The sequence below is a fragment of the Vulpes vulpes genome, chromosome 13 (genome assembly GCF_048418805.1).
Source record: "Vulpes vulpes isolate BD-2025 chromosome 13, VulVul3, whole genome shotgun sequence".
NCBI classification, from domain to species: Eukaryota; Metazoa; Chordata; class Mammalia; order Carnivora; family Canidae; genus Vulpes; species Vulpes vulpes.
Window position 1 is genome coordinate 40,335,728 of NC_132792.1, and position 23,950 is coordinate 40,359,677.

General features: G+C 51.8%; 1 protein-coding gene across 1 annotated transcript in view; it reads left to right on the forward strand.

Annotated features, from left to right (window-relative positions):
- The first annotated feature begins 20,779 nt into the window (after positions 1 to 20,779).
- GEM (GTP binding protein overexpressed in skeletal muscle) overlaps positions 20,780 to 23,950 on the forward strand; it is a 13,867-nt gene continuing 10,696 nt past the window's right edge. Inside the window, exons 1-2 of the mRNA XM_026013651.2 lie at positions 20,780 to 21,253; positions 22,510 to 22,849. Of these exons, the coding sequence (XP_025869436.1) occupies positions 22,519 to 22,849 (331 nt within the window). The 5' untranslated portion in view covers positions 20,780 to 21,253; positions 22,510 to 22,518. The remainder of the gene's footprint in view (positions 21,254 to 22,509; positions 22,850 to 23,950) is intronic.

Sequence of the window (23,950 nt, forward strand, 5' to 3'; positions counted from 1 at the left end):
CTGCCCTGTCCAGTGCACCCTTGAACAACACAGGTTTGAGTTCTGCGGGTCCACCTACACGCAGATTTTTTTGGATACAGTACAATATTGTAAAAATTTTCTGATGACTTTCCTTCTTTTTTTTTTTAAGATTTATTTATTTATTCAGAGAAAGAGAGAGAGGCAGAGACACAGGCAGAGGGAGAAGCAGGCTCCCTGCAGGGAGCCCGACGTGGGACTCGATCCCGGGTCTCCAGGATCACACCCCGGGCTGCAGGCGGCACTAAACCACTGCACCACCTGGGCTGCCCTCCTTTTTTTTAAAAAAAAGATTTATTTATTCATTTGGGGGGGGAGGGGGAGAGGGAGAGGGAGAGAAAATCTCAAGTAGACTCCCTGCTGAGCGTGCAGCCAGCCCAGTGCAGGGCTCTATCTCACAACCTTGAGATCATGACCTGGGCTGAAATTGAGAGTTGGACGCTTAACCAACTGAGCCACCCAGGTGCTGCCTCCCCCCGCCGCTCCCCGCACCCTCACCTTATGACTTTCTTTAGAACATTTTCTTTTCTCTAGCTTACTTTATTGTAAGATTACAGTATACAATACATATAACAGAAAATCTGTGTTGGGAACTTTTGTTATCGGTAAGGCTTCGTGTCAATAGTAGGCTAGCAGTCGTTACCTCTTTGAGAAATCCAAAGTTATACTCGGATTTTCTGGGAAACCTGGGTGGTTCAGTCGATTCAGTGTCCAACTCTTGGTTTTGGCTCAGGTCATGGTCTTGGGGTTGTGGGACTGGGCCCCAAGATGCTTGGGTTGTCTTCAGCACAGAGTCTGCTTATCCCTCTCTCTCTGCTCCTCTCTCTCTCTCTCTCTCTCTTATAAATACAATCTTAAAAAAAGTTATACTTGGATTTTTGACTATGCAGGGCCAGCTCCCCTCCCTGCCCCCAACGCCTGCATTGTTTAAGATCAACTGTATGCTGTTTAAGGAGCTTAGGGATGCACATTTGGTGATAAAATGATAAGCAGCCAAGGAAATGATCATGTATCATCACAGGGAGGGTCGAGGTGGGGATGGTGAAAATGGGGGAGTTTCTGGGGTGGATGGGGAAGTCCTGTTTGTTGGGCCGAGTGATAATCAAATGACTGTGCTCATGGTAATTCATTAAGCTATACCGTGGTTTTGTGGGTTTTCTGTATCTTTCTTTTATAGTAAGCATGGGCCACTAGTAAGAGGTGTTTATGATATCATGATTCATGTAAATATAATTTCCTGTAAGACACTGACGTGCAACTGGAAAGAAATGTAGTCTTACGTCACAAAAACCGAGTTTCACAAAGTAGACTGTTCCGAACACCAACATCATGTGGATGGTCTTTTCACTTTCAAGATGACGCAAGATCGTGCTGCATTTTAGTTAGCTTCGTGTGTGGGTTGTGACTTTCTTACTTTTGTGCTCCCCCCACCCTCACCCTAGAATTTCCGTTTGTCTTTTTTCTCCTGTGGACAAAAGAAGCATATGCCTTCACATCGTCACCAAGACCCTCCGGCTGCCTCATCAGAATACTAACTTGCATTTGTGCCTTCTTGGAGGCTTATTCTCAGTTCTCTGATTTCTTATTTTAATTGGAACTGATTATTGCTGCACAACTGACAACTGTTACCCTGGGCCTTTTTTTTAGATCCGTTTTTTTTTTCTCTTTTTATTTTTTTTTTAATGGGTGCCTTATTTACTGGATCCCATGTTTTCCTTTCTCTTGGATTCCTTTTTTTTTTGTTGTTGTTGTTGTTGTTGTTGATTTGCTGGTTACTTTGAAGAGAATTTATTTTCCAAAAAGATGGCATAAGAGGTCTTTTTTTTTTTTTTTTTGAGTTCTTGAATGGGAAACAATTGTTTTTAACCTCATGTTTCACTGAGAGTTCGGCTACATATGGACTAGTAGGTTGTAAATAATATTTTCCTTAGAAATATTTGAGAACGATTTTCCAGCATCTATTGTTGCTGATGCACATGACACCAGTCTGGTTCTCATTCTTTTCTAGTTAGCCTTCATTTTTTTTTTTTGGTCTCAGGACAAAAGGATTGTCTCTTTGTCCTTAGTGTTCACAGTGATGTGCCCTTGTGTGGGCTTTTTTTTTTTTTTTTTTTGGCTTCTGTACTTGCTGAGCCATTGTAGTCTGACACCATATATCTTTCTTCAGCCCTGAGAAATTTTCTTCTGTTATTTATTTCCTCTCTCGCTCTCCTGTATTTGCACTATTTTCTCTTTCTGAGACTCATGTTGGGGATAATTCCTGCACAGGTCCTCTACGTGATGCTTACCATTCTGCTTGTATTTTCCATTTCTTTGACTTAGGCTCTACATTCCATGAGAGCTCTGTGACTTTTTCCTTGTAGCCTTTCTAGTAACTTAAAAATATTTAGTTATTTTTTATTGTTCCTTTTTTACAGAAGTCTGCTCGAAGGGTTTTTTTTTTTTTTAAGATTTATTTATTTGAGAGACAGAGAAAGAGAGAGTGCATACGTGCAAGTGGTGAGGGGGAGAGGGAGAGAGAGAATCTCAAGCAGACTCTATGCTGAGTGTGGAGCCATCACAGGGCTCAATCTCACAACCCTGAGATCACAACCTGCTCCAAAACCAAGACGCTTAAGCAAACCAGATGCCCCTGCTCTAGGTTTTCTAGGCATAGTTGTCTTCAGTCACTCTGTGTATACTGGTGAAAATTCGTTTTAGGTTGTCTTTTTGTCACTTCATTAGCTGATTCTTTTGGGGTCAGGTATTGAATCATCTAGGGAGGTCCTCCTATTTTGTCTGTTGGCTTTTCTCTATTGTGTATGCCTACCACTCCTTTGAATGGAAGGTGTCATTGGCAGCCCGGAACGAGTGTGTGTGGCCTGGAAACCTTGCTTACAGGGTAGGTGGGCAAGGAGACAAATGCTAACTGAGAAGGGCTTGACTCTGGGCTTATATATTAGTCATGGTTCTTTGGATGCGAGGGAAACTTACAGGACAGATATGGAGTTATGAAGTCTAGGGTAACTGGAAAGAACTAGGATCAGGGGCAGGACAGGAACCGGCACCCACAGGAACCAGAGCGTTTCCAGGGATTTACCTCTAAGCAAAAACCAAGGTTTAGGACAGCTTTTTCTTCAGGGTAACAGAAAGAACTTGAACCATGTGTAGTCTTTGAGTCAGTCTATTAGAGAGATGACCTTATTGGCCTCATTTGGATCAGGTGTCCACCCTTGACCAAGAGAAGAAGGCACTTTGGTCCACGGTTTCCTGACTGACTGGACTATAGGCAATGCAAGATGCATGGTTCCCCAAAGCAACACCTGGGTTCTACAAGAAAGAGGAATAAACGCAGGACAGGCAACAGTTGGTGCCCATTGCAGGTTCTAGCACGTGCACCGGTAAGCTTGTTCCTCCCTAGAGAACCATTCACTCTCTTTATAATATTAACTATTATTTTATTTTATTTTTTTCCAAGAAATAATTTCTCCGCTGACTGTTGTTGTCCAGATGTCAAGGTGGGAATGCGTTCATCCTCTCCCGTGACTTTTATGTTTGCTTGGATGCTAAATTTTAAGGAGAACTTCCTTCTCTCATCTCCCAAAAGACACAAAGGAGCATCTGTTAAACTCTCAAAGGCTGAGGTTCCCTCTTTTCTGAGTGACATTTTCGTTTTAGGAAAGGGAGGGAACTCAGAATACATGTATTCTCAACATAGAAATGAGGCGACCTGAAATTGCAGCCCCTGCCTTGTCCCGTCCCTGTGTGTGACCTCCGGGAGTCTTCGAGCCTGAGCGTCAACATCTGAAAAATGGGGCTAGGAGCACTGACAGTATTTGAAAAGCACTTTGTAAACTATCACATAAATGAAAGCTATTATTCGGAAGGCTCAGCACTGTGGAAGCAACACTTAAAATTGCCTTAAGCCCATGGCCTCTAGAAAAGCTGATTCTGGAACCAAGGCAGATTTTAGTGATAAGATCTGCTCTGTGCTACAGGAAGTGTTGGCTCTAAGGTGCATTTATTTGTTCAATGAATATTCACTAAGCACCTTCTCTGGGTCCTTATAGGCATTCTAAGAGGGAGATCAGCTAAGTAACCTGTTTACATCTCTTTTTTGAGAGTGAGCGAGTGAGTGTGGGAGTGCTGGGGGGTGGGCAGAGGGAGAGGGAGGGAGAGAATCTGAAGCAGGCCCCAGGCCCAGTGCAGAGCCCGACCTCACGACCCTGAGGTCAAGACCTGACCTGAAGTCAAGAGTCGGGCACTTAACCTACTGAACTACCCACGGGCCCCGACATGCTTGTATCTCATAGGTAGGTTTGTAGATCCCGCTTTCATCAAACAAAATGTGTAAAAATCTGGCTCCCCAAGGCATTAGGTGATGCTTACTCACTTCACAGAATGTTTCCCTTTGTAACTGATTCCCCACAGTAAGTTCTCCTAGTGTATTTATTTATTTATTTATTTATTTATTTAATTTTTTATTTTTATTTTTTTTCTCCTAGTGTATTTAAAACACGATTCTGTTTATGACAATCGTAAACACGATTCCAGGGGCCTCTTACGGGAAGAAGCGAGGTGCGTTTAGATCACGCAGGGCATTTTGATTTCTTCTTCTCAGGGGACTGTTGCCTTGTTCTGCCTCCCAGACAACACTTGGAAAGGGCAGGAGATAACTACCGAAAACCGAAAAACGTGCCCCCTGGGCAGGAAGATTGTCAGGATACTGGTTCGGTTGCTGTCGCAGAGGCCAGAGCAGCAGTGGCTTGGGCGAGATGGAAGTTTCTGTCGTAGACAGAGTAGTGGCCTCCCCCAGATATCTAGGTACTAACCTCTGGCATGTGTGAACGTTACCTTGCACGGAAAAAGGAATCTTGCAGCTGCGATTAAGGTTACAGACCTTGAGAGACCTGGGAGGTCATCCTAGAAGATCCAGGTGGGCTCTCACAGGCAGACAAGCGCGATCAGAGGGAGGAAAAGAGCGGTGGTGAAAGAGGGTCAGAGAGACAGTCCCCAGAAAGTCTCAGCCGGTGTCATAGCTGGCCTCGAAAATCGAGGAGGGGGGCCACAGGCCAGGGCCAAGGGTCGGGGCGGCCTCGGCAGCTGCGAACATCCAGGGGGAGCCAGGCCTGGCCGCACTGTGGCTTTAGCCCCGTGAGGCCCCTGCCCCGCTTCTGGGCCGTAGAACCTGGAAATAATGGTCAGCACGTGCTGCCTGAAGCCACGTGCTCCGTGTCCACCGTTACAGCAGCAGGAGGGAACGAACTCGGGAGGATTGTGGCGCCTTGGAAACGGGGAGGTCGCTTCGGAGTTGAGCCGGGGCAGAGGCGGGAGCATCCGGAGGGCTTGACTGCCCTCGACGGACCGAGGGTAGGACTTGGGGTGTCCAAGTGTCCGCTGCCGGGGGCTCAGCAGAATCATCCAGAGAACTCCTGCGGCTTGTGAACAGGCTGCTAACAGGAATCGGACGCTCAGGGCCCCTTGGGCGAGGGTCCAGGAGACGCAGGCCGTGCTCTTGGAGCCCTGCGAGTGTGGGCCCTGGGCCCGGGGTGGAGGCTGGGCCGCCGAGGCCCGCGATCCCGTGGGCAGCTGAGCTCGTGGAGGAGGAGCACGGCTCTCCCGCCGAGGAGGTCGTCGTGCCGTGCCTGGAGCTGGGCCCACGTTCCTCCTGCAGAGTTTAGCCAAGTGCAAGAAGATGGGAGCTCTGTTGTTTGGAGAGAGCTCCCCGGGACAAGCTGAGGGTGTGGCTCTGGGACCTCTGGCTGCCACCTCGGACAGGCGCGAGGCTCAGGGTGTCCCTCGTCGCACAGAAGGCCGCTGAAGGGGACGGGTCTTGGCACCTGGGCGGGAGGCCCGCAGACCCGGGACTGGGCAGCCCAGCCTGCAGCCCAGCGTCATGCCCAAGAGGAGTCCCTGCGGCTTGCACTGGAGACTCCCAACGTTCTTTTTTTTTTTTTTTTTAATTTTTATTTATTTATGATAGTCACAGAGAGAGAGAGAGAGAGGCAGAGACACAGGCAGAGAGAGAAGCAGGCTCCATGCACCGGGAGCCCGACTTGGGATTTGATCCCGGGCCTCCAGGATCGTGCCCTGGGCCAAAGGCAGGTGCCAAACTGCTGCGCCACCCAGGGATCCGACTCCCAACGTTCTTGATCATTCTATGCCCGTCGGCACACCGTGGGCTGGGGCTGGAAGGGACAGAATGGAATGACACAAAGCTGTTGGGCCCCCGAATTCTAGAGCTGGGGAGCAGGCCCTAGAGCTCCCCGGCTGCTGGGGCACCCCGTCAGGCCTGCGAGAGCAGGTCAGGATGTCGGGCTTGTGAGGTGGAGCCTGGCGCGGGGCTCCGAGCTGGGCGTGGGGGCTGCCCGGGGTTCCCCCTCCTTGTCCCTCTGCCCTTCCCTCGCCCTCTCTCCCTCTCTACAACGAAACAAAACTACGCAGCGGCCAACATGGGCCGAGGCAGGCACGTCGACGGGGCAGGAAGGGCACGGTCTGCGAGCCCCTTTCCTCCGCAGACCTCGGGCGTGACGCGTGATGGGCTGCAGCCACACCTACTTCTTCAGGTATCGTGTCGCGGTCCCTCGTGCTTCCAGATGGCGTGCAACGGGGCGTCGGTTGTATTTACAGGCTGCTCAGGTAATCATACAGACAACGGTCCGCATTGTTTTGAAGGAACCAGAAGCTGGTATGGAGAACCAGCACGGTTTTTTCAAGGAGATGTCAAAGTGAGCCTCATCCAAGCTTAGTTATTTGAAGGACACACTTTTTAAAAAAAAAATTTTTTTTATTTATTTAATCATGAGAGACAGAGAGAGAGAGAGGCAGAAACACAGGCAGAGGGAGAAGCAGGCTCCACGCAAGGAGCCTGATATGGGACTCGATCCTGGGTCCCCAGGATCACACCCTGGGCTGAAGGTGCCGCTAAGCCGCTGGGCCACCGGGGCTGCCCAGGACACACGTTTTTATGCCAATGGAAGTAGAAAGAAGGGAAATATATAATGGCATAAGAACAGAATTTGTTTGTTTTTTTAATATTCTATTTATTTATCCATGAGAGACACAGAGAGAGGCAGGGACACGGGCAGAGGGAGAAGCAGTCTCCGTGCAGGGAGCCCGACACTGGACTCGATCCCGGGACCCCGGGGTCACGCCCTGAGCCGAAGGCAGATGCTCTACCACTCAGCCCCCCAGGTGCCCCTAGCTTTTTCATTCTAAAAGAATTACCTGGGAACTCTTTATTTAGGTTTGTGGTAGCTCCACTCCTTGAGTTTTTTACATTCACATATTATAATATGTCTTTTTGTCCTGCGGTCCAGATGGTCCAGATATCATGTGCTACTCTTGGATTTTGTTAACAAGGACTGATTCCATTTTGGATCCTAAGGGAAATTACATTGGGAATGTGTTGGGCTCCTTGGAAGAAGATGTTTTATACCAAACGGGGAGGGAGGGAACTGTGGCAAGGAAGGACTATCCAAACTGGATTTGGGTTCATTGAGAGGAACAGGCCTGTAGCTCTTGGATAAGTCCCCTCTCCTGACTTCTGAGCTGGAGCATTCTAGAATCCTTCCTCGGGGCTGGAGCGTGAGAGTAATTCTGACTTCCTGATGGAAAGAGCATAGGAAGCTGGATCTTGCTCTTGGGCTCCATGACCATTTTTTAAAAAAATATTTATGTATTTATTCATGAGAGACACAGAGAGAGGCAGAGACACAGGCGGAGGGAGAAGCAGTCTCTGTGCAGGGACCCCGACACTGGACTCGATCCCGGGACCCCAGGATCACGCCCCACCCGGGCTGCCCTCCACGACCATTTAAAATAGCATTTTACATTTCCGGGATGCAGCTGAGCCCCTGAAGAAAATCTGAATCTTGTGTGACATGAAGGAGCAATTGCTCTGCTGTGCTTGTCAATGGGATAAAACTCATCACCCCCTCGGCGAGTTACCCCAGCAGGAGGCCTCATCTGGCGGCCTGTGAGTTTGTCTCCAGTCATGGGTAAGGGGCCGTCCCTTGGGAATCCTTTCTTCGCTATAGGGACCGCTCACCCATGACTGGGTGCCTTAGGCCATAAAGGAGCCGGAGGCTGCGCTTGTATCTAGGAGATCAAAATATTTAGCATCTTTTGTGTAACATGATGTGTCCTTCCCTTAAATTCCCACCGGTTCCCAATGATATATTCTTTCCTCTTACTTCACGTCTGCGTGTTGCATTTCTCCCTAGTTTATGGCAGGGATCGAGCCGTTGTAACATTTAATATTAATTAGCTCATATTTCTCGGCACAGGGCAGGAGAGAGAAAACACTGTGGGCCTGTACTTGTTTAGAGAAGCCATTTACAGAGGATTTTACGAGAAGAATCGCGATCTTACCACCAAGATCATGAGGCCTTAGTCACTGAGAAGTTATGTAGCAGTCTTAAATGATTTTGTGATGTGAGCGGAGTTTTTTTTTTTTTTTTTTGCTTTAATCTATCAGCTACTCACCCCGTGTCACTTTGAGATTCTCAGAAGAAGGTATCTGAGGAGAATAAGGCTCATTAAGATATCAGTCGAGGGTACGCTAGCGCCCTGCGTGGAAGAGTAATGATTTTATTAAATATGTTTGAATGTCAAACTAGTTAGTGTCTGAAAATTTAAAATGCTCACAGAGATTCCCAAGGAGCTCATTTTACGTCCAGAGAGTGTTTGGAGACAGTGTTATGATTTCAGTGCTGGAAGTTTGTGACATTTTTTGAGGAAAACTGCTGGGCCCGGAGCTCTTTTCTGGGAAAAACAGAAGCAGTTTTGGTTTCTTTTTTCCTTTTTTTTTTTTTTTTAAGATTTAACTTATTTATTCATGAGACACACAGAGAGAGGGGCAGAGACCCAGGCAGAGGGAGAAGCAGGCTCCAGCAGGGAACCCGACGCAGGACTCAATCGCGGGACCCCAGGATCACGCCCTGGGCTGAAGGTGGCACCAAACCACTGAGCCCCCTGGGCTGCCTGCAGTTTTGGTTTCTAATCTGTGGCTTGTAGCCCCACTACCCTGGCCGCTCCAGTGGGCCCGGGGACTGATGGGCTGGTGAGGGGTTGGCGAGTGACCCAAAGGGAGCCTCGCGTCAGCTGGGGTCCAATCCACTTTCCTTTCCGAGAGAGCGAATCCCGTTCGCTCAGACAGATAGTGGCACTAACGTGGCACAGAAGCCAAGAGATGTGGACACAGGCAGTGAGTGGAGCCCCGAGAGGGGAGAAACGTCGGTCCCCGGGTCACTCTACGGAAGTGCCTGGGACAGGGGACAAGGGAAGCCTGTAGGGAGAGGTGACAGGATGGCCCGAGACTAGTAGACGCTCTGTTCAGGGCCCCTTTCACGTGGGAGTGTCCTCCTCTCAGCCACCCGCCTGTGCTCCTCAGCCCCCCCTTCCAGGCCTCGGGGGCACCAGGGCCGGCTCCCATCCAAGCCCGACCAACCCAACGGCCTGTCCTGGGCCTTGAGAATTGGGGCTCAGAGATGTCAGTCTCTGCCTGTGGCTGGAACAAAGGGGCACAGAGCTACGGGGTGAGAAGACAAAGCTGGGATGTGCAAGGAAAGAGAGCCCCGGCGTAGGGGGGAGCCCATCGGGCCAGGCTCTGGGGAGGGAGCGAGGGAGGGGCGACGGCGTGGGGGTCTTGGCTCCTGCGGGCTTTCCACGTCCTGGATCGGAACCCGCAAAGGGGACCGTGGGGCCCCAAGATCCTTGTCTTTTTTACCACGTGCCACCATTTTCCCCATCAAGGTAGTTCCAGGGTCTCATGTCTCCATGAGAACGGACAGCTGGTGTGGTGACCTGTGTGTTACCCGGCAGGCAGCGGTCAGGTTGGTGTCTTGTGTCTCTTCCATGAGGTCCCGGCGAAGCGTGTCTCATCCTCTGGTGACCTCGCTGGGCCCGTTAGGATCCCCGGGGGGTCTGACACCATCACGGGGTGTGGGACTCACGGCATTAGATCTTCAAACACCAAATACCAGTTTCTGTTTGGGGATATTTTCGCTAGTTACCCTTACTCTACAGGTGCTTGTTTTTTTTTGGGGGGGGCAGGGACTGAGTGCAGTAGGAACGGGGGAGATCTCGGGTTCAGAGATTGCCCCGCAGGGGGGGCTCCCTATGATACTGTTCTGACAGGGCCTGAGATTCTTGTTGAATAGAGACCTCAGTACCGAATGTGGGGTCGACATTGTGACTCTACCGAAGACAAGGATCCTATTGCTTCCATTTGTGTGCCCTGGGGCCTCCCACTTGCCCCAATACCGAGTTGGCCCTTCGTCAAAATGTATTGAGTGAAGGCCTAGATAAATTATTTTTATCAATGGCAAGTTATGATAAAACAGAACATAAAATCTGCAACCGAGCCACTTATTAAATTATGTAACCTGAGCACACAGATGAACAGATGCCTAATAAAATTCTGCAGGGTATTAATTAGGATGATGGTATCTTCCCCACGAGGTTTCTTAGCCCTCCAGCTGTGAATTCCCTCGCGTGCAAACAGAGATAAGAATTTGGGGTCTACGTGCCACTTGCAAGGACCTTGCTTCTCTCTACCCAAGACTGTGCTTTCATTTTGAAAGAAAAAACCTGCAAGCCCCGTTGCCACCAAGTCATGCATCATCACCCCTGCTGGATTCCCCAGGGGAGAAGGTTTCAGTGTCTTGGAGGCTTCTACTTATCTCACCCGTCAGAGGAACATTTATAGTTTTCATATACATTTTAATGGGTGGAAACATCCGTGGCCCATCAACCGTGATGTTCGCATTGGGTATAGAAGAGCGTCTGGCTGAGCGTGTACCGTATTTGCTGTTTATTGGACGCTCAGAAAAATAACATAACCAAGGACAAAGGTGCGTGGGGGGAGAGGAGAGGAGAAGGGAGCGAAGGAGGAGGGAGGGGGAGGAGGTGGGTGTGTGGGCAGGAAGCCCTTCCCTGTTCCAGTGGGTGGAGCTGTGTGTTGACCTGTCCCTCCTGGGTGCTGTGGGTGGTCCCCGTGGATCCCAGGCCTCCCTCCTTCCTCTGGGAGCACCGTCAATGGGCCCCACGAGCCTCTTAGCTCCATTTTATGGAGGTGCTCCCTCAACATTGTGGGCGCCTCTTGCCCCTTGTATGGGAAAGGGTGGATGTGCACCCACGTGCCGTGTGTGTCTTTCGTACCCATTGGCCTGCGAAGCTGATGGCGCTGGCGGCTTCCTGCTTGCTCCTGCACCTCGCGAGGCTTCTCTCTGCCTCCCATCACTTGAGCTCCTAGGGTGCACGAAACAGAGCGCTGGGCTTGTCCCTCCATAGCTCAGAATTTGCAGAGGACCAACCCCCCCACTCCTTCCGGGCCCTATCGCTCATCTCTCCTGCACTTTCCATGTTCTCCAGTCACCCCAAATGACCTGTGGTCCCCTAAATGCCTGTCCTTCTGAGCCTTTGCTTCTGCTATTTAGTTGTGAACCTAGAATGCCTTCCGTTTCCATCCCCTGCTCACTGAGTGTGTGTCTACAGGCACAGAGCACGCCTGTGAGCGCAGACGCCCACCCGCCTGCCCATTTCCCCGCATACCTGAAAACTCAAGACTCGAAGTTTTCTCTGCGAGGTGGTCTCTGGCCCACTGGCCAGCATCCTGCCCCCGTGCTCTGTGACAGCGTCGGTCCTGTCCGTTTGCAAAGCCAGTTGTGGACGGGAGAGCTCTGGCTCTGAGGTCAGGTTGCTTGGCTGCCTATCATAGCTCCGTTGCTGGGCTGTGCGATCCTGGGCAAGCTACCCAATCTCTCTAGGCCTCAGTTTCCTGATTTGTAAAATGGGGATATGATTAATAATACCACATACGGATGTGAGGAGAATTAAGCGAGATGTTATATATAAATCATTTAGCAAAATCTTTGGCTTCATGAAGGGGAGCTATTAATACTATTAACTCATCAGGTTTGTTTTTTCTCCCCCAGCCACTTGCAGGGACTGTCTCTTACGCACCCTGTGTTCCTAGAGACTGGCACGTACTAGATCTTTCCAATCTGTTTGTGGAGTTCAATTGTCCCAATGGTTCCCAATAACTATTGGAGTATGTCCATGTTCCCTGGAGTCAGGAGCTCGGGTTCAAATCTTAATTTTACCAGTTTCTAGCTATGGGTCCTTGTGCAAATTAATTGAACTTTCTGTGTTTCCATTTCTTTGTCTGCAAAATGGTAACTAGGATTGTACTACTCTCGTAGGGTAATTGGGAGGATTAAAAGAGATAATGCCACACTCACAGGGCCTGGAATACGGACAGATCTCAATACATGTTGGTTGATATTATTCTCCTTAATGTTACGAGCACTACTTCATTTAAAGGCTCCTCTTGAGTATCACTAACTTCAGGCTGATGAAGTCTTTCCCAGCCCTTCTAGCTGGAAGTGATCTCATTCCTTATTCAGACACCCAATGTAATCATTAATTGTCAACCACAAGCCAGGCACCAGGCTAGACACCAGCTGTGTCGTGGTAAATATATCAGAAGGATCTCCACCTCGGTGTAAGTTCAGGTTTGTGGGAGCGATAAACCTCAACCTGTTCTCGAAGTTCTGAACCCACTGAGCTACTGATTCGGGAGACAGACGGATGGAGACCAAGCTATCAGCTTTATGGCTCATTTTGCTGGATTGGAGAACATGATGTGGTCGGTCACATTTAGTTTTTCTACCACTTTCTTTGCGGAATGAAACCCATTTGTCTATCAAGTTAGTTTTGGCTGCAATGAACAGAAGATGTAACCAACGGTGGCTTATTACCTGATACAAAAGTCTGGAGGAGGGTGACTCCAGGTTTCCTTCCCCATGCAGCTCGATGGCATCGATAAAGACCCAGGCTCTTGCTTGTCATCGTCCATGTGTTGCCTCACTCCCGGCATCCACGTTACTGTCCGAAGACAGGAAGTCCAGCTCCATGTGTATTCCCAGCGGGAAGGGAGTCCGAAGTGGCCACGAGGACTTCCTGTTCATTAGTGAGGACATCCTCTCTCAGGAGCTTTCAGATAGACCTCCATCTACGTTGTATTGGCCAGGACAGTATCCCATGCCCCGTCTTCTGCACACGGGGTGAGCTTTCCCTGCCCAGCTTAGGCCCCTTCGTTCTCTGATGCAGGGGATGCCCGCCTAGAGGGAGGTGGGGAGGAAGGACTGCTGGCCGGCCATCCCAGTGACTGCCACCCTGTGCACGCAGAGAGCAGCTGCTACGTCCCCTGCCGAGGCCTGTGTGCTGCTCACAGGACAGCAGGAGCAACAGGGGGGTGGGCAGCAGGCGGCCTGGCTCCAGGGAGCATGGAGTGGAGCCTGCCTCCATGCTCAGTTTCCCCCTGATCCTATCGGTGAGGAAGACCATCCCTTCTCCGCTGCAAGGAGTCCAGGGCAGAGGCGCTTCCCAGGGCTGTTTTTCCCAAGGAGGAGGAGACTAAATCAGGCTGGTGTGCGGGAGCCCGGGCAGGCAAGCTGGGAGCGGGAGGGAAGCCTCTCCTGCCACAGAGCCCATGTGGTCTCCGGCTTAGTCCTTGGTGCTCGTCCCTCTGGGCCCCTCACCTCTGCATCAGATCACGCTCCTGGCTGCCTCTCCCGGGGGTCCTGAGCTCCTTGACTGTGTGGCTGTGTGTGCTCGGCTGTGTACCCTGCACAGCATCTCACATGCTCTTGCACATGGTCAGGGCCTGGCACACGGTTGTTGGGTCGCTCAGCCCCATTGCTGTGCATGGTGGCTCATTGCACTCCAGCCTGTTGACAGAGGCCTGGTCGGCCAGCGGGTCGCATGAGATGTCATAATTAGGGAATCTGAACTAACAGACCAGATGAGACGGTGGTGCCTGGTGGTCATCCATATGCTGTCATTCACCAGATGCTTGGTGGGTCCTTACCAGGCAGGGTTTGTTCTCGGGAGCTGGGATACAGAGGTGGACTCCATACTCTCCTGCTTTGGACAGCTCCCACCTGCATGAAGGTGATGCTTCTGTACCTGCTAATGTGGCATCGTGGCTTCGTTCACCTTCTTCAGGCTACCCCCGGGGGAGGGAGCGGTGCCAGGGTCCGTCCTTAGGAGCTGTGGAGACAGTCAGACTAGGCCAGAGTGGTGGCCGAGACTCCAAAGGATTGAATCTGCCAGTCCCAAGCTGTGCACCCCTTTCCCTCATCCCAGTTGCCATATATGTTTAATGGGGGTAATAGCAGAATGCACTTTATAGAGCTGCCGTGAGGATTAAGTTAGAGGCTGCACGCCAGTGCCTGGCCCCTGTCGCATTGTGCCACCATTAGTGTCACACCTCCAGCTAAGGAGCACGCTGGGTTATAAATAATCCATTCTTATTTAGAGAACAAAGCATGTGTTTGTTAGTCAAAGATTTTTGTCAGATTTTTAAAATTGGTTGTGAAGGAATCTTTTAAAAAAATAACAGTAACTTAGACGTACATGTTTTCATCAAATAGGGGCTTGCTTCATTAAAAAAAAAAAAATCTGGACGATATTCACTGCAGGGGTGAGTCAAATGCATTCTACCAAAGCCAAAACATCTTGCTGGCTTTTAACTGCTGGAGAAACAATCCAATTGTTAAAGATACAGGGAATCAGGAAAATATGCAATTAGGGGGAAAAAAAAAGCAGGAAAATGGGAATGCTTAGTATACCCACGTGTGAAAGGTGTTGACTAGGCATGTCCTCAGCCCGACTATTCATTCTTTTGGCCTTTTTAAGGATATCATTAAAGAATTCTTGTGTCTCCATAATTGGTTAAATTAAGGCCTTTGCCTTAGGCTGGTTTCGACTCCTCGGATTAAATAGTCTCATTGATTTTTCTGTTGCTGGAGAAAGGAACTCCTGCAAAACATGCTGTTGGCTGGGAAACCAGATTACTTTGGACCACTCTTGAATGATCCCTTCACGGATTTGGTAGTTGCTAGGGAAGGGAACACCCCACCTTATGCTCTTTGAGGATAGGAACTTGGTCTTATATAACTCGGTGTCCCTGGAGCTTGGCATATTGCTTGTAATAATAACTGCTCAATAAATATTTGTTTAACTCACACTGTTGAACAACAGTTCAAGTCAACGAAAAAATCCAGGTTGACAGTTTTTGTTTTGTTTTGCTAAGCACTTTGATCTTATAAGTAACTGTTTACTGGCTTGTTGTTGCTTTGAGAAGTCTACTGTCCATCTAACTGCAATTCCCCTCTTTCTCAGACGTAATTTTTATTCTGAGGTTGGTGTGTTATTTTTCTCATCCATGCTCTTATACTTTTTTTTTAAAAAAGGTTTTATTTATTTATTCATGAGATACACACAGAGAGAGGCAGAGACACAGGCAGAGGGAGAAGCAGGCTCCTTGCGGGGAGCCCAACTCAGGACTTGATCCGGGGACCCTGGGGTCACACCCTGAGCCGAAGGCACTTGCTCAACCACTGAGTCCCCCAGGCGTCCATGCTCTTATACTTCTACTAAATGTATTTAACTATCATACATTAGTGTGGAGTTTTAAAAAATTATATAAATTAATAGCCTGTAGATAAACTGCAGTTTGCTCTTTCAAATTACTGTCATGATCTTGATATTTATCCATGTTGATGCAAGTAGATGTGTGTCATTCTTTGCATGGCTGCGTAATATTTCACCGGTTGCTTTCACAAACAAGGGTTTGATGAGTGTCCCTGCGTCTGTCTCCTTGTATAGTATAGAAGATGCACAATTATGAGCAGAGTTGCTGGGTTACACAGAGGGTACTATGCACGTCCTGGATGTTGATGGTTGACCTCTGAAGGTGGCCATACCTACCTAAGCTCCCACCAGTAAGGCAAAAGAACCTCCCTTTACATTTTCGTCAGCGTTGGCATCGTCAGACTTCTGAATGGGAATGTGCTGGGCCCCTACTTTACACATCTTCTCCGGGATTATCATTCCCTTTTACAGATGAGAAGACTGAGGCTAAAGTAGGGAGTGCTCCGAGTATGAATGAATGAGGGAATGAATATGGTGATATTTTGTTTATTTTATTGTTTCTCCCACCAGAACTTCAGCTCCATGAGTTAAAAGTACCTCTTCCTAGCCCTTAGAACAGGCTCTGGCATCAGGGAGATGCTCACTGATGCACTTACATATTGTTGAATGAATGAATGAATGAATGAATGAATGGAGGAAGCTGGGCCAAGAACAGAGACCAGGAGCCTCCCCTTGGCTTGTGGAGATACACTCTGCACTTCCTCATTCACGCTGCAGGATCTTAGCAGGAGCCCTAAGGCCTGCAGGCTGAGCTAACAGTGGAGGAAGGGGGAAAGCTAAGAATTTTTCAATGGAAAATTGAATCTGCTCAGCAGGAGTCTGATGAGGCGCTGGGGCCAGCGAGGGAGGATGCAGCTGGAAGGAGTGTCCATCTGGATCCCACAGGCCTCTGGGTGTTGAGAGGTTATTCTTAGCCATCTTTTCTTCGGTCTTTATTTTCTCTTAATCAGGGCTCTCTTGATTTTGCAATTGGAGCCTTTTTTCCCCCTTCTGTAAAACTACGATTTTCCATATAGTAATTCTTTCCTTCTTTAGACTTCCCGGAGGGGGTGGGTGGTTCTTTTTGTGCTCAGACACTTTGCACATTGCCTCCCACCCAGCTCCTCCCGAGCGCTTTTGTGGCTGGTGGAGACCTATGATGTGAGCTGAGTATTTGACCCCGGCTCCCTGTTGGTTTCCAGAGAGCTGAACCATAGCATTCTCCTCGCTAATTATTTTTTCCCAGTAACATCAGTGTGAGTACATCCCCCGCCCTCCCTCCCGGTGCCTCATGGGTCCTGCATTCTGCTGGATTAATTTAACTTGAGTCTTAAGAGGCAGCAAAGCCGAGGGCAGGTGGCCCAGCTCCAGTCTTTGGTTCCTGCGTCATAATCATAATCACTGGCATTGACATGGTGCTCTGGGGTTGACACAGCACTTCCACACTCAGTAGCTCTTCCGAACGACAGAGGTCAAGGCCTCTGGGGTCTGCTGACATGCCCAGCATCCCGTGCCTTAGAAGAAAAAAGGCCTGGGTTTGAACTTGCTTTTCTTTTCTTTTTTTTTTTCTTTATTGGCATTCAATTTGCCAACATATAGCATATCACCCAGTGCTCACCCCGCCCGGTGCCCCCCTCAGTGCCCGTCACCCAGTCACCCCAACCCCCCGCCCACCTCCCTTTCCACCACCCCTTGTTCGTTTCCCAGAGTTAGATGTCTCTCATGTTTTGTCACCCTCACTGATATTTTCACTCATTTTCTAGCTTTTCTGATGCTGAATCCCCTCCTTACCTTTTCTTACAGCTCCTACAGGGGTTACGAAGTCAGATCCCCTTGGGCCAGGTACGTAATCAAATGAGAGAAGCTGGCTGGGGTAGAAAACAGTAGAGGCTAGTGAGGACTATGGGAAGTTGGAGAACATGCCTGGCCTAAAGGCGTTGAAACGCAATACATTTAAAAAGCAATTTAAAAATCCATTTATTTTATCACCTCCTTGGTGCCCAGTCTGTGATCTACCTTCTGTTAGTGGGAAAGGGAGAGCATATGGACGGTGTCACCTTTGCCACTGAGTAGCAAGACTTGGTGGCCTGGGTATGCACCCCTTGGTTGCAGTAGGTGTCCAGTGTCGATGAGGCAGTTTGGTATGTTAAAGGCCGAGTGATTCTCTTGCTATTAGGGTCGTGTTACCTACTGAGGATGCACGGATCTTGGGTCTACCCATCATCTCACCTCCCCTAGAGTTTTCAAGGGGTGAGAGTCTGAGAAATATTAATGGTTGCACTGGTCCCTAGTCTCCAACCCACAGTCCTTGTCAAAGTTCTATCTTCTCCTTCTTTCCCACCTCTTTCCACCTGCTCTCATCCCTTCTTGAAATCATGGGACTCGGGGGCTCAGGTCTCTATTCTAAGAGGAAGACTGACAAGAGACAAGAGAGGTCACTGGGGCCTTAAATGAACCCCAAGTCCCCATTCTCATCCAGGGCATGGAACCCAGAGAAAGGAGAGGAAGAGGATGCCTCATGCCTCTAAGTAGAGAAAGCTGCCCCTTGGTAAAATGTGGCCCAGTGAAGGTCAGGAGCTTTGGCCAATCAGATAAAAACTCCTCTTCCGAGGGGAGTAGGAGGAAGGTATGGCCTGAGGTGGCAGCGTGGGAATGGCTGACGTGTCTCCCCTACTCTGAGTAGGACGGGTTAAGATCATGGCCCTGGAGGGTGGGCCCTGGACCTTGGACAGATTGTTTCACCTCTTTCCTCAATCCCTTCACCCGTAAACCATGGGGACGTACAGTGGTGATGACGATGAAGATCTCCTTAGTTTGCTTTACGAAAAAGTCTTTAAGTTTTTGTTGATTCATTCATGTCCCCAAATAGTTTGTCTAGGACAGTCACCATTAATAATCTGGGAGACGTGGAAGGCATGCGTATTCTGTAAATGTTAGTGAATTTTGAGCTCTGCCTTCCAGCGACACTGGTCTTCCTGTTAGCTGGGGCCCAAGGGAGCCCTCAAATGCTGCCAGAAGGACTATGGAGAGAATAATTCGTAGAATAAGAAGCTACAATATTCTGCCAATATTTTCCTCTTTGGAACTTGCCACTTGTCCAAATGCCCTGATTCTGCCCCTTTTTTTTTTCTTTCCCCGGTTCCACACCCTCAGATGGTCCCAGTGAGCTGGAATCCTGGACAAGGTAGCTGGGATTCTGTGGCTAAGCTCTGGCTCTCGAATGTGCTTTTTGTGAGGTATAAGTGTGATTTTCGTCCACATACTCCAACCTAACTGTCGTTCAGTTGAAACTCTTGATGAGTAGTTGTTTTCCCAGCTAGGTCTTGTGGGAAGAGAATTTAAGAAGGCAGATTCATTCATTCATTCATTCATTCATTCATTCATAGATTTTATTTATTCATGAGAGACACAGAGAGAGGCAGAGACACAGGCAGAGGGAGAAGCAGGCTCCCTGTGGGGAGCTCGATGTGGGACTCCAACTCCGGACCCCGAGGTCACACCCTGAGCCGAAAGCAGACCCTCCACCACTGAGTCCCCCAGGTGCCCCAAGAATTAGGTTCTTATCAAAGGCAGAAGTAGCATTGAGAGGCTATATAAAATGCTTAATAGATTCTGATTTATTCTTAGGTTTTAGCCACATAATGTTTCAGTGGGGACCAGTTGACAGAGTAGGAGGCTCAGCACGGAAAAAGCCTGGTAAATTCTGAAATGCAGATTAATCCACAAATGACAGGTGTTGCAGCATGCAGTCAGCTATCGTCTTAGATCATCTCTTTCCCTCCCCCAGGCAATCCCCGCCCTGCGCCCCCATACTAATCTCCTTTCCCCGCATCTGTGACCATCCCCTCCTGCCTAAGCCCAGAAAAAAATTCGATGGTAATGAAGGGCACCATCCAGGAAATTATGATACCCGGGTTCTAGTTCCAGCTCCAGTTACTACCAGCTGAGTGGTGGTCATCCCCCGGGGGCCTCGAGTTCTTATGTATAAAGTAGGAGATTGAGGCCAAGCACCTGGGGTGGAATGAGCTCTAAATTTTCATGACTCTGTGGATCCTACCTTTGCCAGCTCGGGGCCTGGCAGGTCTCAGTAGCTGGTCACTTGGATAGTCCCCAGTGCGGATAACTGCATGCGGGATGACTGAGAATGGGCTGTAATCACAGCAGAGCCCAGCCACTCGGATGGATGCTGGCCTTTGGCTGCTTCCCGGAGCCGCCAGCCAACGCAGAGATGGAGCTGGCTGGAAAAGCGGATGGATGTGTTGGAAAAGGCCGGTGTCATCTCCAAACCCAGCGTCTGGGAAGTGCCCATGTCCCCAGAAAGAGGTCACCGAAACCCTTCAGCTGGTGGTGCAGTGCAAAGAGTCCGGCAAACCAGGCTTTGGATCCTGACTTTGCTACTTCCAGGAGCTGCGTGACCTTGGGCAAGCTCCCTGGCCCGGGGCACTCTTCTCCACGAATGGGGGAAGCAAGAGTGGCTGCCTTGCAGGCCTGTGGTAGGATGGACCCCACGCTCCCTGCCGAGTGGGTCTGGGTACTCCGAGGCCTGAGGTCCGGGGTGCTGGTAGTGGTTAATATTTGCCCCGGAGGGTGGAGGGTCGGGTGGGGGGGGGCAAGGCCCGGCCGGGCTCAGGGCTCAGGGCTCCTCCCCACGGCGGGGACCAGGACGCTGCTGAGGGAGCGCCCGCGCCCACGGGGCCCGCTCCGAGCCGGCCAGCAGCTTGCACCTCTGAGCGAGTGGGATTTCGCAGCTGCCCTCCCAGGTCCCGTCCCCTCATCACCTCTGCGGCCCCTTCTCTGTGGGTCGTGCGGGAGACGGGAAACGGCGGTGGGGCTGTCCTGCCGCGTCCCCCAGGGACAGGGCGGGGGTGGGGTGGGGGGTAGTGGATGGGGGAGGGGGAGGGGGAGCAGGGGGATGGGGGATGGGGAGGAGGGGGCTGGGGGGTTCGGGGAGGGGGCCAGGGGAGGAGGGGGCTGGGGGGTCGGGGAGGGGGCCAGGGGAGGAGGGGGCTGGGGGCTGGGGGCTGGGGCGCGGGGGAGGGGCGCGCGGTGTTTCTCCATCTTCGCGCACCCACCGGGTAACAATGGGAGAAAGCGAAATAAAGGAGCCCGGGATGAACCGTCGTTATTTTTCAAAAGGGAGAGGTTGGGGGGTCACATGACTGCGAGTAACCGTCTGGGCGGCGAGGCCGCGACTCGGGGTTCGCTGCAGAGCCGCCCCTCCCGCGGGGGCGCTGACGTCACGGAAAAGCCCCGGCGCGGACCGGCCGCCGCGCTATAAACTGCGGCCCGCGGCGGCTGCGGGCGGCGGCACGGACGGCGGGCACCCCGCGAGCGCCCCGCGAGCACCCCGGGAGCACCCCGCGAGCACTCCGGGACCACCCCGGGAGCACCCTGAGAGCACCCTGAGAGCATCCCGGGACCACCCCGGGAGCACCCCAGGAGCACCCTGAGAGCACCCCGCGAGCACCCCGCGAGCACTCCACGCGCACTCCAAGAGCACCCTGAGAGCACCCCAGGAATACCCCGCGCGCACCCCGAGAGCACGCACCCGAGGAGCACCCCGAGAGTACCCAGCGCGCACCCCAGGAGCACCCCGCGCGCATCCCCGCGCACCCCAGGAGCACCCCGCGCGCATCCCCGCGCACCCCAGGAGCACCCCGCGCGCATCCCGTGCGCACCCAGGAGCACCCCGCGAGCACCCCGCGCTCGGCGATCGGGGACCGCAACGCACCCACGCACTCGCGGACTCAGGGCGCCCCCCGGGCCGAGCCAAGTAAGCGGGCGCGTCGGGGCGGGTGGGGGGGTCCTGGGCCGCGGCGGGAGCGCGGGGAGCGGGGAGCAGGCGGGCACCGGGTGGGCGTTCCCAGCGCGCAGAACTTTCTGAGTTGAGCCGGGAGCCCCGGGAACTTGGGCGCGCGCTGTGGGTGCGCGCTGTGGCTTTGGGGGCGGGGAGCGGGGGGAGCGGAGGGAGCGGGTGGGGGCAGAGCCGAAGGTGCAGACGAGGCCCTTGGTCCCCAGGTTCGTGGGTTCAGGCCCGGAGCAGGGTCACCTCCGCCCGCAGGGGCCGCCCCAGGAGCGCCGGCGGGGCCAACTGAGGCAGGGCCCGAGCCCGGCCGGCTGGTCATCCCCGGGTGGTGCGCCCCGGAGGGGAGGCGGGTGTGCGTTTCCCACGCTCACCAGGAGTGGCCTGCGGGGACCTCCGCAGAGGAAAACTTGTCCCCAAGATGCTGGGGGCGTTGGGCAGGTCCTTGCGCCTCCGATTCCCCTCAGGAGGGTGGAAATTCGAGCTGGATGTGAAAACTCTGCGAGTGGCCGTGGGTTAGTGGGAGTGGGGCGTCCTGTCTGCAGAGGTGGTGGGTCTCGGCGCAGCGGTCACCTCCCTGCCGCCCGCTCGGCTGGGGGCTGGGGTTTAAGACGCCGTGTCTGTGGGCAAGAGGGCAGAGCTGAGGCAGGAACCTCAAACCGAAATCCTTTTATATTTTTTATTATTTTTGCCCCTGGCACTAGCTCACTCAGGCAGCTGCAGGGCGCCAGGGCAACTTTACTAAACATGGAAGTTCCAATGAGTGCTGGTCCTGGGCAGCCTGGGGGTGATGTCATTGCCACGTGTCTCCCGCCCGGCACAAAAGCCCTCTGGACACGGGTGCAGCTAGGAGCCCTGTTTGGACCAGAGCCACCAACGTGGCCGCCGTCCCCAGCTCCGTCCCCATCTCCGTCCCCAGCTGCTCAGGCTTGTTGCTCGGCTGCCTGCCTGCGGGGTGCGCTTCCTGAGAACGCTGGGTGTTGCTAGTGGCTCTTGCTTCCTCTTGCAAATAAGCTGGTTACTAATTGTGTGTGTGTGTGTGTGTGTGTGTCCAGTGGAAAGCCTCTTGGATTTGGGGACAGTTTCCTTGGGGTTCCTTATATCAGGCTTCCTTGGGGCTCAGCCCACCTGCTCGGCTATTGCTGCTGGCTGACGGTGTCTCCCCCTCCCCCCCCCCCAGCTCGCTGTGCTTACTAACACGTACCTCTGGGCTCTTTGCTCTCCAGGACCCAGCGATGACTCTGAATAATGTCACCATGCGCCAGGGCCCCGTGGGCATGCAGCCGCAGCAGCAGCGCTGGAGCATCCCGGCGGACGGCAGCCACCTGATGGTCCAGAAAGAGCCCCCGCAGTATGGCCAGTGCCACCGCCAGTCGGCCGCACCGGAGGACCCCTGTCGCCGGAGCTGGTCCTCAGACTCCACGGACTCAGTCATCTCCTCCGAGTCGGGGAACACCTACTACCGGGTGGTGCTCATAGGGGAGCAGGGGGTGGGCAAGTCCACTCTGGCCAACATCTTTGCAGGCGTACATGACAGCATGGACAGCGACTGCGAGGTGCTGGGAGGTAGGTGGCCCAGCCCCAGTGGGCTTCTGTCTGCAGCGGTGGTCCGGCCTGGAAGAGCGAGGGGGCGGGTCGTGTATCTGCAGAGCTGGGAGTGGCCGGGGTGCGTTCTTGGCGCTGGCTGGGGAAGCCGAGTCCCCAGAAAAGCCCTGGCATGGGTTCTCGGGATGAGAAAATGAAAATGCTCGTAGGTGGAACCCGGGCCAGAAAGGGAATTTCTTAGATTTCAGCACCACAGGGACTAAGGGGTAGACTGAGTCAAGAGGGCAGAGCCAGCGCCTCAGGATCCCACCTCTGCCTTTTGCCAACTCTGACCTGGATTTTTCAGGAGCTCAGTGTAGACACAGCTTTTTTTCTGGGGTTATACATAAAACCAAACCGATTAGAAAGACTGTTAGGATGGATTCATCAGTTTCCACCCTTATTAGAGTCTTCTGAGGGTGTAAGATAGTTTGATATCTTTTTTAAAAATTTTTATTTATTTATGATAGTCACAGAGAGAGAGAGAGAGAGAGAGAGAGAGGCAGAGACACAGGCAGAGGGAGAAGCAGGCTCCATGCACCGGGAGCCCGACGTGGGATTCGATCCCGGGTCTCCAGGATCACGCCCTGGGCCAAAGACAGGCGCTAAACCACTGCGCCACCCGGGGATCCCGATAGTTTGATATCTGAAAGAGTGCAAGATTTTTAAAAAAACTTTTTAAAGTATAACATCGGTGATGCATATGTTTGTATAGAGTCTTGCAGGTTTCCAAGACACTTTTCCATGTCCAATCTCGCTTAAAATAGTGATTATTTAAGACTCACCTATTTCCCAGGCTGATTTGAGGTGACACAGTGACAAAATGCATGTGATCCTCAAATACCCCTAAAGCGCAGCACTGTATTCTGCGAAGTAATAGGATCGTGATCATCGATGATACTCGTGTGATGACCTTCAGCCACGGCTCCCACCGGAGCGTACATGACGAGGGCAGCTGCAGCTCCTTGTCTGCAGCTACAGAAATGAAGGGAGAACCTTCCAGCCCCGTGCGAGTGGTGGAGTCTATCTGTACTTCTCGTTGCGACTCACCGCTGAGCACAGACTCCCAAGGTAGGCAGATGC